The sequence below is a fragment of the Canis aureus genome, chromosome 6 (assembly GCF_053574225.1).
Source record: "Canis aureus isolate CA01 chromosome 6, VMU_Caureus_v.1.0, whole genome shotgun sequence".
Taxonomy (NCBI): Eukaryota; Metazoa; Chordata; class Mammalia; order Carnivora; family Canidae; genus Canis; species Canis aureus.
Window position 1 is genome coordinate 74,953,220 of NC_135616.1, and position 15,288 is coordinate 74,968,507.

Here is a 15,288-nt window from a genome sequence, read left to right on the forward strand (position 1 = left end):
CTTCTCTCTCTGCCTCTCTCTCTCTCTGTGACTATCATAAATAAATAAATTAAAAAAAAAAAAAAGACTAGGGATTTCTTGGAAAAGAAATTCAGAGGCAAAAATGAATGAATGAATGAGTGAATAAGTAAGGACTATGGATTTCTTGGAAAAGAAAGAAATTCAGGGAGGCAAAAATAAATAAATAAGGACTATGGATTTCTTGAGAAAGAAATCCAGAGAGGCCAAAATAAATAAATACTATGGATTTCTTGGAAAAGAAAGAAATTCAGAGGCAAAAATAAATAAATAAATAAATAAAGACTGGATTTCTTGGAAAAGAAAGAAATTCAGAGAGGCAAAAATGAATGAATGAATAAGTAAGTAAATAAAGACTATGGATTACTTGGAAAAGGAAGGAATTCAGAGGTGTTTATTCCTCCTTCACCTGGGGATTAAACATCCTTCAAAAAGAGCTCAGGCAGGATCTCCTCTTCGGGGGCTCCGCGGCTGCCTCCTCCGCAGCGCGCCGCGGCCGCCTCCATCCGTCCAGCAGGCGTTCGCTGAGCGCTTATTCGTGGGGCGCGGTCCTCGGTGCTGGGGGCGCAGCGCTGGAAAGGTGACCGCGTCCTGCATTATCGCGTGGCCGTGACAGCCAAGGGTCCTGCCCCCCCACCCCCACCCCCACCCCGCCGCCTCCCGATGCGGGGAGGACTCGGGGTACCCGAGCGGCCGTGGAGGCCCCTCCCTGGCCGCGACCCCAGGACGGCCTGGAGTCCGGATGACACAGGTCGGTCCTCTTCGCTCCTGCTCTTAGGGCCACCACCCCAGGGAGCAAGTGCCCCGGGCGCAGGTGCCGACCTCGGGCGCTCTCTGGGGTGGCCGGGGCACGGGTGCAAGTCCCAGCGCCCTGCAGGTGGCGGGGCCGGCCGTCCGGCTCCCTCGGCCTCGATGAGTCAAAGTTTGCTGCAGCCGCGGGCCCGCTCACGAGCGTCAGATTGTCCCTGACTCACTGACCATTCTTGGCATTCGTCTGCGTCCTGAACCATGACTCGGATCTCTCCAGGTGTCGTTTGCAAGCCACACACTTTAATAGTTTCCGACCTCACCAAGTGCAAGGTCACATGCCGAGGTGCCCGACTCAGGATCCCCTCCCTCCGCCCTCTTTCCTGGAGCATATATGCCGCCAAGGCAAGAGGGCACCTCACTCGCTCTACAGGGAGCAAGGCCACCTGGCCTGTATACAGCGAAGTCTTCATCCTCGGGCTCGCGCGCGGTCGGCGGCACCGAGGGACTTGTCACTTTAAGAGAGTTCGCGCTTCTTAAAGGGCTGAGGCCCGAGCCGCAGCCAACCCTCGCGAGAACTGCAGCCCCCGGCGGTTTCTCGCGATGTCTGGCCCGGCCAAGGGTGGCCATTTTGGAGTCCCCCGGGCGGCTGGTTGCCCCGGCGGCGTCTGCCCACCTGCTGCCGGGACCCGGGCTGGCCGCGCCGCTGCCCGGAGCTGCACCCACACGATGTGGCGGCTCCGCTGCAAGGCCAAGGATGGCACCCATGTGTTGCAGGGCTTGTCCAGCCGGACCCGAGTGCGGGAGCTCCAGGGCCAGATTGCCGCCATCACCGGGATCGCGCCGGGCTGTCAGCGGATCCTCGTGGGGTACCCGCCCGAGGGCCTGGATCTCAGCGACGAGGACACCGTTCTAGGGGATCTGCCCATCCAGTCCGGTGAGGGGGGCGAGCCTGGGGCCGGGGAGAGCCCTGGGAGGACGGAGAGAGGCGTGCGGGGGGGACAGAGATCCTGGTCTGCAGAGGCGGGAGGACTGCGGGCCAGGCGGGGGCGGGGGGCGAGGATCGCGGAGGGGGGGTGAGGAGGGGGAGTGAGGGTGAGGACGGGGCTGAGGATGGGGGGGGGTGAGGACCGGAGCTGAGGATGGGGGGTGAGGACGGGGCTGAGGAAAGGGGGATGAGGAAAGGGGGGTGAGGAGCAGGGCTAAGGATGGAGGGGTGAGGAGCGGGGGGTAAGGATGGGGGGTGAGGAGCAGGGCTAAGGATGGGGGGTGAGGAGCGGGGGGTAAGGATGGGGGGGTGAGGACGGGGCTAAGGATCAATTGAAGAGCAGAGGACTCTGACGGGGGCCGGGGCTGGCAACTCCTCCACTCTGTATAGGGTTGAAGGAGAGAGGGTGAGCCCAACCCATAGGACAACCCAGAGCCTCATAGTCCACCCCCGCCCCCTCAGCTTTCTAGCCTACCTCGAAAACATCTCATTCCTTTTGTTTTCCTTCTGTGTCCACAAAAGTCTGAAAAATAATAATAATAATAAGTTAATAAAATAAAATGAGGTCTATTTCCTGTCCCGGTAGCTCTTTCCCCCTCTGTCCCTGAAGGAAGCTTAGCAGGACCCAAGGCTGCAGGAGACTTTTCACTTTTGCTGCCCTGGTTGGTTTTTGCCGTCACGTTCGTATATACGTAGCTGCACAGGTACGCTCAGTTGGGCGTATGCTTTTGACACGTCCACGGGAGGCCCTTTCAAATCCGAAACCGTAGCAGTTGTTTCTGTCCATCACTAAAACCTGACTAGCAGCATGGGTCATTGAAGGCTTCTCAGCTGTTGTCTGGAGGATCCTTGTAAACAATCACCCCCCCCTCCCCCGCCACCCATGGTAGGGATGTTAACTTTCAGAGAAGAACGAGGACCCCCCCCCCCCCCAGTGGTCTAGTCTGGGGTAAACACATTTTTTGGGAAGACTTGTGCTCTTAGGATGCAGAGGAAGCTGTAAGGAAATTGTGTTGTCGGAGAGGTCTTTTTAAAGCCGATACGAAAGCGTAAAACCAGGGGCTCCTTCCCTCAACTGGAACGCAGCCCCCAGTGTTTCTCTCTTTGTTCTGTTTTCATCTTTATGGAGATGGAGCGGACCCCAAGTGTCCCTGGCCTGCTTGTTTGCAGAGCCGTGCTCTCTGTCCCTAGTCACCCAGGCTCTTCCTACTTCAGCTCCTCCTGCGTGTAATTTGCACACTTGGCTAGTGAACAACCCGTCTCACCTGCGATTTCTCTGCAGTTCTGGATTTGTTTTATTTTCCAACAGGCGACATGCTGATCGTGGAAGAAGACCAAACCAGGCCCAAAAAGTCGCCTACATTCACAAAACATGGTGCTCCCAGTTACGTCAGGGAACCTTTGCCCGTGCTTAGCAGAACTGTGGTCCCAGCAGACAACTCTTGCCTCTTTACCAGTGTGTACTATGTCGTGGAAGGAGGAGTGTTGAATCCTGCTTGCGCCCCTGAGATGAGACGCCTCATAGCACAAATCGTAGCAAGCGATCCAGACTTCTATAGCGAGGCAATACTGGGAAAGACGAATCAAGAGTACTGTGACTGGATCAAAAGGGATGACACCTGGGGAGGAGCTATTGAGATATCAATTCTGTCTAAGTTTTATCAATGTGAAATCTGTGTAGTGGATACACAGACAGTAAGAATTGACCGTTTTGGGGAAGATGCAGGATACACCAAAAGGGTCCTGCTTATTTATGATGGCATTCACTATGATCCGCTTCAGCGGAACTTCCCTGACCCAGACACCCCGCCTCTGACCATTTTCTCCTCTAATGATGATATTGTTCTTGTACAAGCACTGGAATTAGCAGATGAAGCCAGAAGAAAGAGACAGTTTACTGATGTAAACCGCTTCACCCTGAGGTGCATGGTATGTCAGAAGGGATTAACTGGACAAGCAGAAGCAAGGGACCATGCCAAGGAGACAGGCCATACCAACTTTGGAGAAGTGTGATCTATGCATGATGAGGATTGCCGCCTACTACCTCACAGATCCAGAAGGCTCTGGGTTTTCCAATAAGCTATTTGTAACCCTTAAAGAACAAAGGACACAATGCTTGAACCATCTTTTTAACTTAAAACCACTAAGACACTGAAATTCCTTGTTAAGATTAAAATTAGTGTGCAAGTTTACAGGTGTGTGTCTACAGTGGTGATACATCCATGCCCTTTCTCTGCTGGGGTGACAGAAGCGGTGGTCCTTGCTACCTACCGACAGTAACCTGAGGAGTTGAATCTTAGTACCGTAAACTGGCACCCAGCAGCATTAACCTGTTAGAAGAAAACAACTTCGTATTTTGAGTAATGCGGAAGGCCTCACATGAGGCCACTGGACATAAACCACAGTGTCTCCGTAATTGAATCCTTTTAAAAACTCTGCCTGAGTTAATATTGTTTCTAAATTATGAATTGATTCCTCAAATGAAGACACTCAGAATTGTCAAAACCGATTTTATATTGCAATTTGGTAGACTTTATAAATGTGTACTTAACCAGTTATAAGTACATTGCAAGCAATTTTTACAGGGATGAGTGCGTTCCTTAAGAATATTACCTAAGGAACTGATAGTGCCCAATTTAGGATTTCTAGTGTATAAAAGCAGAATGTATGAGGGAAAAGGTGCCTGAGCAGCTTACTAAAGCTTTAAAAGACCGTCGGCCTCGTGTTTTAACACAACTCATTTATTGATGTTTGTCACGTTGGATAAAAATTTTAAATTAAGCAGGGTATTTATTTTTTAATTGAAGTTTCTTGAAATTTGAGTGCTTGGTTTTTGCTTTTTTACATAAAGAGTTGTCTGGAGGGATTAACTTTTCTCAGCTTTTTCTCCAACTCCTAAAAAACAAGTCTTCATCTAAAGTGATAATGCTGTGCTCTGACTTGGTTTTTGTGAGATCTTTGGCTTACCTAAACAGTATCCTTTTTTCATGCCAGCCTTATCTGGCCACTGATGTTCTTTTGAGTAATTTAATGTTTCTGCAAATTAGCACTTTGCTCATCTACAATCTTTGACTTTCGGAGAGTTTTAAAGTAGTTGGGATAATAATGTTGAATGAATTTATTTCACTTCCAAAATAACGACAGTTTTTAAATCCTTGCCTTATTTAACAGCTCTTTTGGAATTCTGCTTCTTCCTAATAATAGACGTGTAGTCATTTGCTTGGTGGGCTAACCTGCAAGACACATCCTCTAAAATTAGCTCCACCATGAGATCTTCCAGATAAAAGTTTTCTACCTCTTTTCGTAATTCTTCTGAAGATCAGGGATGCTAAATTATAATTTGTTATGTATTATCTCACAGAATGTGAAGAGGCTTAGTGTTGTGAAGTTTTGTTATCTTGGTCTCATTTTTTGATGAAGTATCTCACTTACAAAACCAATGGTATACTTTAAAGCACTTCTGGCTCTTTCAGCATATCTTCTTGGCAAATGTTTTAAAATTGAGATTTACTTTTAGCACTTTCACGTGGTGGAGGTGGCCATATAAAATTAAGGAGCATGTGAACAATTCAGTGAACAAGTTCCTTTAAGGAAGAATTCCCAAAGTATGCTTGAAATCATTAGGTGACATTTCTTGAGTACCTATTTTGTGAATAGCTGCTTGAGATATAAGTTACCGATCGGTGTAACTTAAAAGTGTTTAATTTTCTATTTTACTGAGCCTTAAAAATAGCACTTGTGAACTTGCGATAACGTTTGGCAATCATAATATGTACAAATGAGTGTGTTTGAAAATCTCTTTGTACCTGGCTGTCTTCTTGGTCTAAAGATTTTTCTATCCCTTATTCTACCCCACCCCACCCCTCCCCCGAAAATAATTACACTTAAAACTAGAAGTTAAGAGTATACCACGGGGTAACATACATCAAATTGAGCTTTACACATCATTATTCATAAAGCTTGCCTTTCTGTCTTTAGGTACTTCAGGAGCCAAACTTGACATTTGTTTACTGGAATTTAGAGAAGTTTGTTCATGCAACAAATATTTATTGGGTAATTTATAATGTACCAGGCATGTATTGATCTGTTTTCCAACATAAATTTCTGTCACTTTAAAATTGAGTATATTTTATCTACATTGGATTAATTTAACAAATAGAAATAGAACATGGTATTTTATAAAAGTAAACATTTACATTTTAAGTGTTTTTGTTTGCGTATTTAAGCTTCTCCTTTTATAGCAAGTGTCAGATATTCCGGGGATCATACTCAATTTTACCTGTTATCTAGGATGTCCGTTCACCAACTGGACACTGATAGTCAAATGGCTCTCAGTAATGAGTTCTAAATTAATCAGTTGCTGAAATTCAGCACTAGGACTTGAATGTTCTGATCATGGAAAATCCAAGATGATGCATTATTTGCAGGCAATGTGATTTAGTTCCTGCGGATTAAAAAACCTAAACTTGTGCTCTTTCTAAAACTCAAGCTTATAAACCTCACAGAATCTAAAGATTTTTTTTAATTGCACTTATGAAACTCTTGAAATTAGTTTATTAATGTGTGTATATTCTAATCTTCAGAATTTTGAAAGCCTATGGATTTAGTACTTGCAGCAGGATCCAAAACTTTTTCTTAAATTTGCACTTGAGCAGAATGAAACCTTTCTCCCTATTTATTCCGTTTTTGAGTGCCATACCAGAATATTTTTTTAATTCAAATAAGGATAGTTTACATTAGTGGCTGAGTGAAGGAAAATTACACTTTCCTGTCCCCCACTCCTCTTTTATTTTTTCTTTCCCTTAACTCTTCTTTGGATTTAGAGATTTGGTATATGGCAGTGAAGATGCACTTCTAGGTAGAATGTTTTCAGAGGTTAAAATTAATATCCCTGGGAATTTTGTGATGTGATAGCCATATAAGGCCATCAGTGTGGTACATTCTTAGTTAATCATTCCTAGTTGATTTCTTGATTATTTCGCATTAATGAAAATTAGCATAGTCAAGGGGTACCCTTGAAAGTTTGGCTGCTGGTCAGCTTGACCCTATTGGCAAAAACTAATATAATCATGCCAGTTGATTATTCCATAAAGTTCAAGCCCCAGCAGAGTCATAGTCAGGAACGCATTAATGTGTTATTTCACTATAAATGCCCCTAAGTGCCCACGCCTAACTTGCTTATCTAGCATATTCTTCTTATCCTGTGTAGGCATTAAAACATATGTTGCAAGTTGCCCTAGCTAAACATAGTTTTTTCTATGTCTTTTTTGAAAAAGTTAGAATGAGGAGTATGTAAAATTAGCAGAATAATTGTTTTCTTTATGGATTAGGTGGCCTTCCAAAAACTTTCATATATTAAGATTTATGTTCTTTCATGTGTTGAGACACACATTTGTTATTATTTGCAGCACTTTAAAAAAATATGAAGTAAAAGTTTACATGTTAGCCCTCTCTAGGGATCTTGTTAAAGGCATTAAAAAATAATTCTTGACCTGCTAACAATCAGCTCTTCTTAATCAATAATTGCCATCAGTGTATAGCGTATCCAGTGGTACAACATTCTGGTGTTTTGATTACAGTGGAACTTGATTTCAGTAACTTAGGAGCATGCTCTGTGCCCTAGCATTCAAAAATTACCTGTTTCTGTAATGTGATTGTTCTTTATCATTCATTGTGCAGTGCAGTATTCAAATTTGTTCTTATAGCACAAGGTTGGCTATACCAACTTGGAAAAGACTAAATTCTTAAAACTCTTCATTTATTTCTAAGCAAACTTATTTTAAGGGAGCTGATTTTTTAGCCTTAAAAGTATCATTTTTAAGTCTAAAGTGCAACACTTGATTTTGAATAAGCTAGTTCATTAGCTAACAATGTTCTCTTACTAAGAGTTATAATATTTCAACACATCTAATTCAACTTAGACAAAAAAACTTGCCTGATTTGGGGAAAGGGTTTTATTATTATTTTTTTCTTTTCTGAAAATCAGCTGACATTTTGTTTACAGTGCTTTGAATATTTGGCTTTGAAGAAATTGTTACATTGATACTGAGTTGTGGGGTGCTGATTTAGGTCTTGGTCCATATGAATTTAAAGGAGATTACTCTTTTAAAAAGTTTAAAGAGGAAAGGGGATAAACAGAAAGATCTTCAAATGGATACATCTCTCCAGAAGAGATCCTCAAATGGATACATTCCCTAGTCATGAATAATAGTTTTCAAAAAATTTTTCAAGCAATGCCTTTGTGTCCTCCTAACCCTCCTCACCCTTTTCTTGGCATAGAATGTAGCAGGGCCATAACTGAGAAGCTTGTCATTAATGTATAAACCACAAAAAGAAGCATTTTGCTATGATGCCTTTTTATACTTGTCTTTTAAAAATACCCACATCAAGGCGCTTATGGATGTGAAAATAGGATTTGGCTAAGTTGTAGGTAACAGGTTAACCTAAGAAAGTTTTAGAATTTCTACGAAGATTACATGAGCCTGATTTTAGAGCTGGTATAGGATATGCAGTAAGTTGTAGTCCATGAATTACTTAAAAGGACCAGGGCACCTAATTCTTGTCAGGTTTCCAGTCCACCTTGGTGCCATTCATGACTCAAGCTGTTTACAGGAAATATAATTTCCATAGCAAAGAGTAGTTTTTCCCTTTAAAGTATTGAATTCAGCTTAAAGTGCAAAATAAATATGTGTAAGTTTGTCAAAAGGAATAGAGAATGACAATAGTCCTCTATTTCCTGTACTGATGTAGTAGAGGTGGAGATTCCTGAAGCAAGAAGGAAACCCCAGATTGTCAAATTTAGAGCTTAGAACATGACTTGTAAAAGTAGTTGGGAAGGGCAGAACAGAAGGAAGTTCTGTTTCTTGGCATATTTTTCTTTATTAAGATAGACAGTGTTTTCTTGTTTTAAAAATGTTCTTTTGTCTACTTGCCAGCATTTTTTTTTTCAAAGTTAATGCACTGCTGCTACCTGGGAGATGTCTTACTTCATTTTGTACAACTCTTATGTGATTTTGCCATTGTCATTAAGATGAATTGATTTTATTTATGAGGTCTGTGATTTTAAATACCAAATGCTGTATGAAGTGACTTGTTTTGAAGGAATAAATGAAGTGAAAATACTGTTGTCTGAGCGTATTTTGGGGTGAGGACAGAGGGCCAGTGAACAGCCACCACACTCAGGTTACATATTTATCACCAAAAGCTAATAGGCCACTGCTTTGACTAGGGTGTCAACATCTGCCAAATCTCACTCTGTAGATGGAATATTAAATGACTTTGACCGAAGAAATGAAAATGTTTCTTTTTGACACCACAGGACATTTGAAATTTTCCTTCCTTGACTCCAAATTTCCTGTAGTTGATTCGATGAAGAAATAGCACTTATATTTTAACTCTAATTCTATCCCAACAGGGTGATGTGACGTAGGCTGCAGAAGCGGTTGCATTTTGATAGTTAAACCAGAAAAAAGGAAGCAATAGTGTTAATGTACACTGCTTTAGTCATATTGCATTGGGGGTTTGAATAAAGGTTTTACATGTAAGACAATGAAAAACTAAAGAGCCAAGACTATAGCTCTTTTCCCTCCAACTTGTCTGACCACAATTGTCATGATAGCTGAAGGAACTGGAGGAGAGAAGAGGTCTCAGGTCGATGTAACATCTTCACATTCTGGGAAACATGTGAAAGATGAAGTAGATTTATTCCCTAAGGCTCTAGAGGAAAGAACTCAGACCAATAAGGGGTGAGTATTGCAAAATAAAATCTACCTTTTATTAAAACCTAATGCAAATAGAAAAGGATGCTTTCACATTGAAATTCAAGTATTATGAAATGGCCTCCTGCATTGTGAGAAAAAGAGCTACAAGTCATAAGGTCCCTGACATCTTGAAAATTTTGTTTCCAGAGCTAGTTATGAAATAAATAGATCACTTACAAAAAGAACGTCTCCACTAGAGGAAAACCCATTTTTCTTTGTTTTGTTTTTTCCTCTTTCCTGTCCCATCAGTGTTTCGAAGGGAGTGACTTGTGCTCTTACTTAGTAATCCAGCAGAGGCTGCAAAGCAGGACTTACATACTGAGCAGTAGTATATACTATGCTTATTTTATCTCGAAGACTAAAAATGAGAGGTTCAAGAAAAAAGTAGGCATCTTACTTTTCCTATTTAAAAAAATGTGTTCTAATGTGGACTGCCTTTGTCTCTGTTGTGTTTATAGATTTTGAGGGTATTTATCTGATGGAATCAAGTGCCAGGGTATCATGAACATACTTCCCTAAAGCTTACTAAACTTAAGGTTTCCCTATATGTGAGTTAAAGGGGGAAAAAAAAAAGTCAAGAATTTGTGAGGAACAAACAAAACAAGTCCTTTTTCTGCTTCTGTGACAGCCTCTCTCAGCTGCTTCTCTGCCTTTCTGTCCTCTAAAATTCCTTCTGTACACCAAGAAGAGTTTTCTGATCTTACTTGATGGCATTTCTTTGTATTCAAATAGATGGACTTCATTAGTGAATCTTCAGACATCAGAGCAGGTGTCACAGTGACTTAAGTGGTCATGTTCTAAAACCCTACAACTGAATAATTGAAGTAGGTTAAAAGCTATGATTTTGAAGTTGGAAGCTTACTCGGCTCAAAGTCAATGGATGCTGATGTTAAGTACAAGATTTGGGCAAAATTATTCCTGATAATCCCTTAATTGGCTCAGTGTATGTAGACATCACCACAACAATAAGTCCAATCCAGCTAGTGTTGAAAGAGTTCATGCTCACTCTTCCAGCTCTTTTGAGTTCCCAACCTACAGCAAAGATGGTTCACTAGATCCTATGCATTGGTGGGATTCCAGACTCCAATCCCTGATTCCCTGCTTATGTAAAGCTGTCAGAAGCACCACTCAGGGTCTCAGTCACCCATTCTGGAATAGAGAAATGTCTTCAGAGGAAAAGTGGTCCCAAATGTTGGGGCCCCACACCTATCCTTATCCTTTCCAAGCCTGGCATTTCTTCAAATTCTTCACTATAGTTTTAGCCCCCCACTACTTCAGCAAGAAGGTTTATTTGAATTACCTAGTCCAATGTTACAGGATATGAAAGTCCTCAGCAACACCTTTCACATGACAATCAAGAAACAGCTACCACAGGGGATCCCTGGGTGGCTCAGCGGTTTAGCACCTGCCTTTGGCCCAGGGCACGATCCTGGAGTCCTGGGATCGAGTCCCACGTTAGGTTCCCGGCATGGAACGTGCTTCTCCCTCCTCCTGTGTCTCTGCCTTTCTCTCTCTATGTCTATCACGAATAAATAAATAAATCTTAAAAAAAAAAAGTAAAGAAAAGAAACAGCTACCATAAAATTGGTATTTAAAAAAAGAAGGAGGAGGAGAAATAACTTGGAAATATCAGGTATGAAGTAAATGATTTAACAATATTAATTTTCTGTCATCAATGGGGGGAGGGTAGTAAGAATTTGTCAGTGTTTATTTTAAAAAGTCCAGAAGGAAGAAGCATTTTTCTCAAGTAACCATGAATATTTCTAGCACAATTCATTTCAATTCTGTTAGATATTTATATTGAAATCAGTAGAAATTGTGTCCCTTATGGAATGAGAAAAATTTTTTAGAGTCTTATATGAGTATTTCATGAAATTATTCATCCCCTAATTGCCCATGGGACATTCTACCTATTAGACTTCCAAACTTCTTTCAACTGTGACTTAACCCTTTTGCATTGGAATTGATAAGTTTTTCTCTTAGGAATTGTGTTGCCTTGGGGATCCCTGGGTGGCTCAGCGATTTAGCACCTGCCTTCGGCTCAGGCCATGATCCTGGAGTCCTGGGATTGAGTCCTGCATCGGGCTCCCTGCATGGGGAGGGAGTGTCTATGTGTCTGCCTCTCTCTCTCTCTCTCTCTCTTTCTCTGTGTCTGTCATAAATAAATAAATAAAATCTTTAAAAAAAATTGTTTTGCCTTGAATTACTTCTCTTGGAGTTTGAATATTAATGGAGTAAACTGATAAAACCAAGATTTTAAACCAACAAAACCACAGAACAGATTCTGAATTACGTTGATCTTCTGTCAAAGTGACCCTATTAGATCCAGCCTTATTTTACTCTTAACCTATAACAATGAAGACTGAGAAAATGATCTTGGATTTAGTCAGAATTGGCTAAAGTCAATTTATCTTTAACTGAAATATTGTTAAGCAGTTTAACAACCCACGATTGAGTGTTTATTGTAAAGTATACGGTCATATACCGTAGGATTTGACAAGGATAGTCATTTATTCAATAAGCATATTTTGGGGCAGCCTGCGTAGCTCAGGGGTTTAGTGCTGCCTTCAGCCCAGGGCCTGATCCTGGAGACCCGGGATTGAGTCCCACGTCAGGCTCCCTGCATGGAGCCTGCTTCTCCCTCTGTCTGTGTCTCTGCCTCTCTCTATGTGTCTCCCATGAATAAATAAAATCTTTAAAAAAAATTTTTTTTTTGAATGCTAAATTTCAGGAACTGTCCTAGGTGCTGGATATACATAGGTTGGAAGACTGGGGGACACAAACAATGCTATAAAGAAATAGAAATGAAGGTGCTATGAAGAGAATAATGGTGGGGGAGATTTTAATTTAAAGCGGTGAATCTGGGAGAGTTTTTTTGAGAAAGTGACTAAGTTGAAACCTGAAGCATGAATAGGAGATAGTCATTTGAAGAGTATGAAGAGCATTCCAGGTAAGGGGTGTAGTATTTGCAAACCTGATATTGCAGGAAGAAACATTTTCTAGGCCAGTTTGGCCATAGTGTGATAATCAGAAAAAGAGGGACATTAGGTGAAATTTTAGAAGTGAGCAAGGATCCAGATTTGCATCATCGATAAGCTATATTAAGCAGTTAACTGAATACATACCTGCCATATTTTATTTGCTTGTTCATTTTATACGTGTATCTCAAAATAGTTTGTCTACAATGGCAGGGATCAGTTCTCCTTTATTACCCTTGTATTCTCAGCACCTAACAAAGTACTGGACACATAGTAAATGTTCTTATGTATTTGAATGAACTTATGAATGAATGAATTCAATGTATAACTTAAGAATAAAATTATCCTGGGTTGTCTACGTGACTCAGTTAAGTGTCCTGCTCTTGATTTTGGCTCAAGTTGTGAGATCAATCCCTGTGTTGGGCTCCCTGCTGGCCATGGAGCCTGCTTAAGATTCTCTCCCTCTCCCTCTGCCCCTCATCACCCCAGCTCATGCTTTCTCTCTCTCTCTCTCTCAAAAATAAATAAATAAATAAATAAATATATAAATAAAAATTAAAGTTATCCTAAGATAATTGGGAGGACATTATAGCATATTAAGGAAGGGCATGAGATTTATGTTTCTCCAAGGCCTTTGAACTGCTCTGTGGACAATGGATTGAAGGGGACAAGAATGGAAGTGGAGGACCAGTTAGGAGGAGGCTGGTGCAGTCCCCTATTGAAGTGGTGATGGTAATAATTATGATAGCATTTGTTGAGTGCTAACAATGCTGTGAGCATTTTTCATGTATAATCTCATGTAATCTTCACAATGACTATGAGATTCATTGAAAGGCATAAACTCTGAAGGACAAAGAAATGGTGGGGTAAACAATAGTCACAAATTTTTGGAAGCTAGCCAGCAGTTGGATGAGTATCAACGGACCTAGCAGATTTGAAAAAGCTGATCCTAAGCCATCAACTCTACTTTTTCCATGAAGATCCCCCCTCAAAAATCCAAGAATTGGTGGCATTAGTACCCCTGGAAACAGAGATGGGGAAAAAAAGATCTTCTCTCCCACTCAGAGCAACTAAGAGCTTGTTACATCCCCTCTCAGGACAGGGTAAAATAGGGTCTCTGTACTAAAACTAAGGGAATGAAGTCATGTTTATACACTAGATGCTGCGAATAATAACCTGCCTCTGCTACTAGGCTCCAAGAATGCCAGCTGTCAGAATTAGGCCCTTCAGGAAGGATTGTGGAAAACTCTTCTCTGAGGACTCCAAACAGGCCATAAAAAAGATTAAAGATACTGGCATCAAAGACTTCCCAACCAAATAGCCCAAATAGCCCTAGGAGTTCACTCTGTAGCAAAGTCCCCAAGTTAACCACCCCCAGCCATGCTGAAAACTTTTTTTGCTGACAAATTCTTAAATTTGAGTGGATAGTCAAGAATTACCAGACATCTGAATAGATGTTTTTTAACAAGAAACACAAAAGCCAAAATAAACGGGGGGAAAAAGTAACTTGGAAAAAACAGAGATATAGAGGCAGAAAAACACCAACATTTTGCTTACATCTATGTTCCTAAAGTAATAAAAGAAGATTTTAACATCCATGGAACTGGAGAAAATGTAATAAAAATTCAGAGAACAAACAATAATTATTGGAAATTAAAAATACAATAGCGGAAAGAAAACACAATAGAGAGTTGTAGATAATTTTAAGAAATCTCTTAGTAGCAAAACAAAGATATTGAGATCTAGGAGGCTGTCAAATCTGTGGCTAGAATATCAATACTTCAAACATGTATGAATTTACACGCTTTCCCTGGAAACTACTGAAAAATGTGTTTTACCAAACTGAGAGAAATAACTCAGGAAAGAGGAAGATACGAGATTCAGGTAATCCAGCAAAAGAAAGAGGTAGAAGAATTTTTCCCAGGAGGATGATGGAGACAGATATGAAAATGATAGCCATACAACAGGCTAGAGAACAACCTATCCAGATAGAAGTAAATCACAATGCTCTGGAAAATGTTCAGGATGAACCTAATGGTATGCTACTATATTTGAAAGTATTGAGAGGAGATCTGCACAGTGGGCAAGACTGGAAGGACAAAAAAAGATAAAAGAAAAGGAAAAGGAAACATAGTATATTTCACAACCCACCTGTCAATAGCATTTACTTATGTGAAAAAGTAGAGAACCAAATTAGACATTTTAGCTCCAGAGATACTGCACTTAAGTCTCATACATTTGAAAATGGGTCAACCAAGAAATTAAAGAAGAATTTTAAAAATTTATAGAAACAAATGAAAATGAAAACACAACTGTTCAAAACCTTTGAAATGCAGCAAAGGTGGTCCTAAGAGGGAAGGATACAGCAATACAAACCTTTCTCAAGAAACAAGAAAGGTCTCAAACAACACAACCTAACCTTACACCTAAAGGAGCTGGAGAAAGAAAAGCAAATAAAGCCTAAATCCAGCAGAAGAGAATTAATAAAGATTAGAGCAAAGATCAATGAAATAGAAAACAAAAGAACATTAGGGCAGATCAACGAAATTAGGAGCTGGTTCTTTGAAAGAATAAGATTGATAAACCCCTTGTCAGAATTATCAAAAAGAAAAGAGAAAGTATCAAATTAATACTTTTATTAAATTAATAAAATCTTGAATGAAAGAGGAGAGATCACAACCAACACCAAAGAAATACAATTTTAAGAACATATTATGAATAACCATATGCCAACAAATCAGGCAATGTGGAAGAAATGAATACATTTTCAGAAACCTATAAACTACCAAAACTGAAA

The 15,288-nt window shown here is 40.9% G+C and overlaps 1 protein-coding gene and 2 long non-coding RNA genes across 4 annotated transcripts; 1 reads left to right on the forward strand and 2 right to left on the reverse strand.

Annotated features, from left to right (window-relative positions):
• Window positions 1-381: 381 nt before the first annotated feature.
• On the reverse strand, window positions 382-1,799 carry LOC144316420 (uncharacterized). The gene is made up of 2 exons (XR_013382379.1): window positions 704-1,799; window positions 382-590 (listed from the first exon to the last, which is right to left on the reverse strand). It is a non-coding gene; the product is annotated as an uncharacterized LOC144316420 (long non-coding RNA).
• On the forward strand, window positions 657-8,875 carry YOD1 (YOD1 deubiquitinase). Of its 2 annotated transcripts, XM_077902315.1 has the most exons (3): window positions 657-769; window positions 1,543-1,702; window positions 3,063-8,875. In XM_077902315.1, the coding sequence occupies exons 1-3, from the start codon at window positions 761-763 to the stop codon at window positions 3,764-3,766; spliced, it is 873 nt and encodes a 290-aa protein (XP_077758441.1). In that variant the 5' UTR covers window positions 657-760; the 3' UTR covers window positions 3,767-8,875. The 2 variants fall into 2 exon arrangements, with proteins under 2 accessions (XP_077758441.1, XP_077758439.1); XM_077902313.1 differs by having other exon boundaries at window positions 690-1,702.
• On the reverse strand, window positions 2,015-3,856 carry LOC144316421 (uncharacterized). The gene is made up of 3 exons (XR_013382380.1): window positions 3,019-3,856; window positions 2,229-2,276; window positions 2,015-2,135 (listed from the first exon to the last, which is right to left on the reverse strand). It is a non-coding gene; the product is annotated as an uncharacterized LOC144316421 (long non-coding RNA).
• Window positions 8,876-15,288: the final 6,413 nt, after the last annotated feature.

Bases quoted from the DNA above. Each gene is read 5' to 3' on its own strand.
- YOD1 (XM_077902313.1), top strand. From the start codon at position 1,369: ATGTCTGGCCCGGCCAAGGGTGGCCATTTTGGAGTCCCCCGGGCGGCT. The intron at 1,703-3,062 runs GTGAGGGGGGCG...ATTTTCCAACAG, and splicing joins GGATCTGCCCATCCAGTCCG to GCGACATGCTGATCGTGGAA.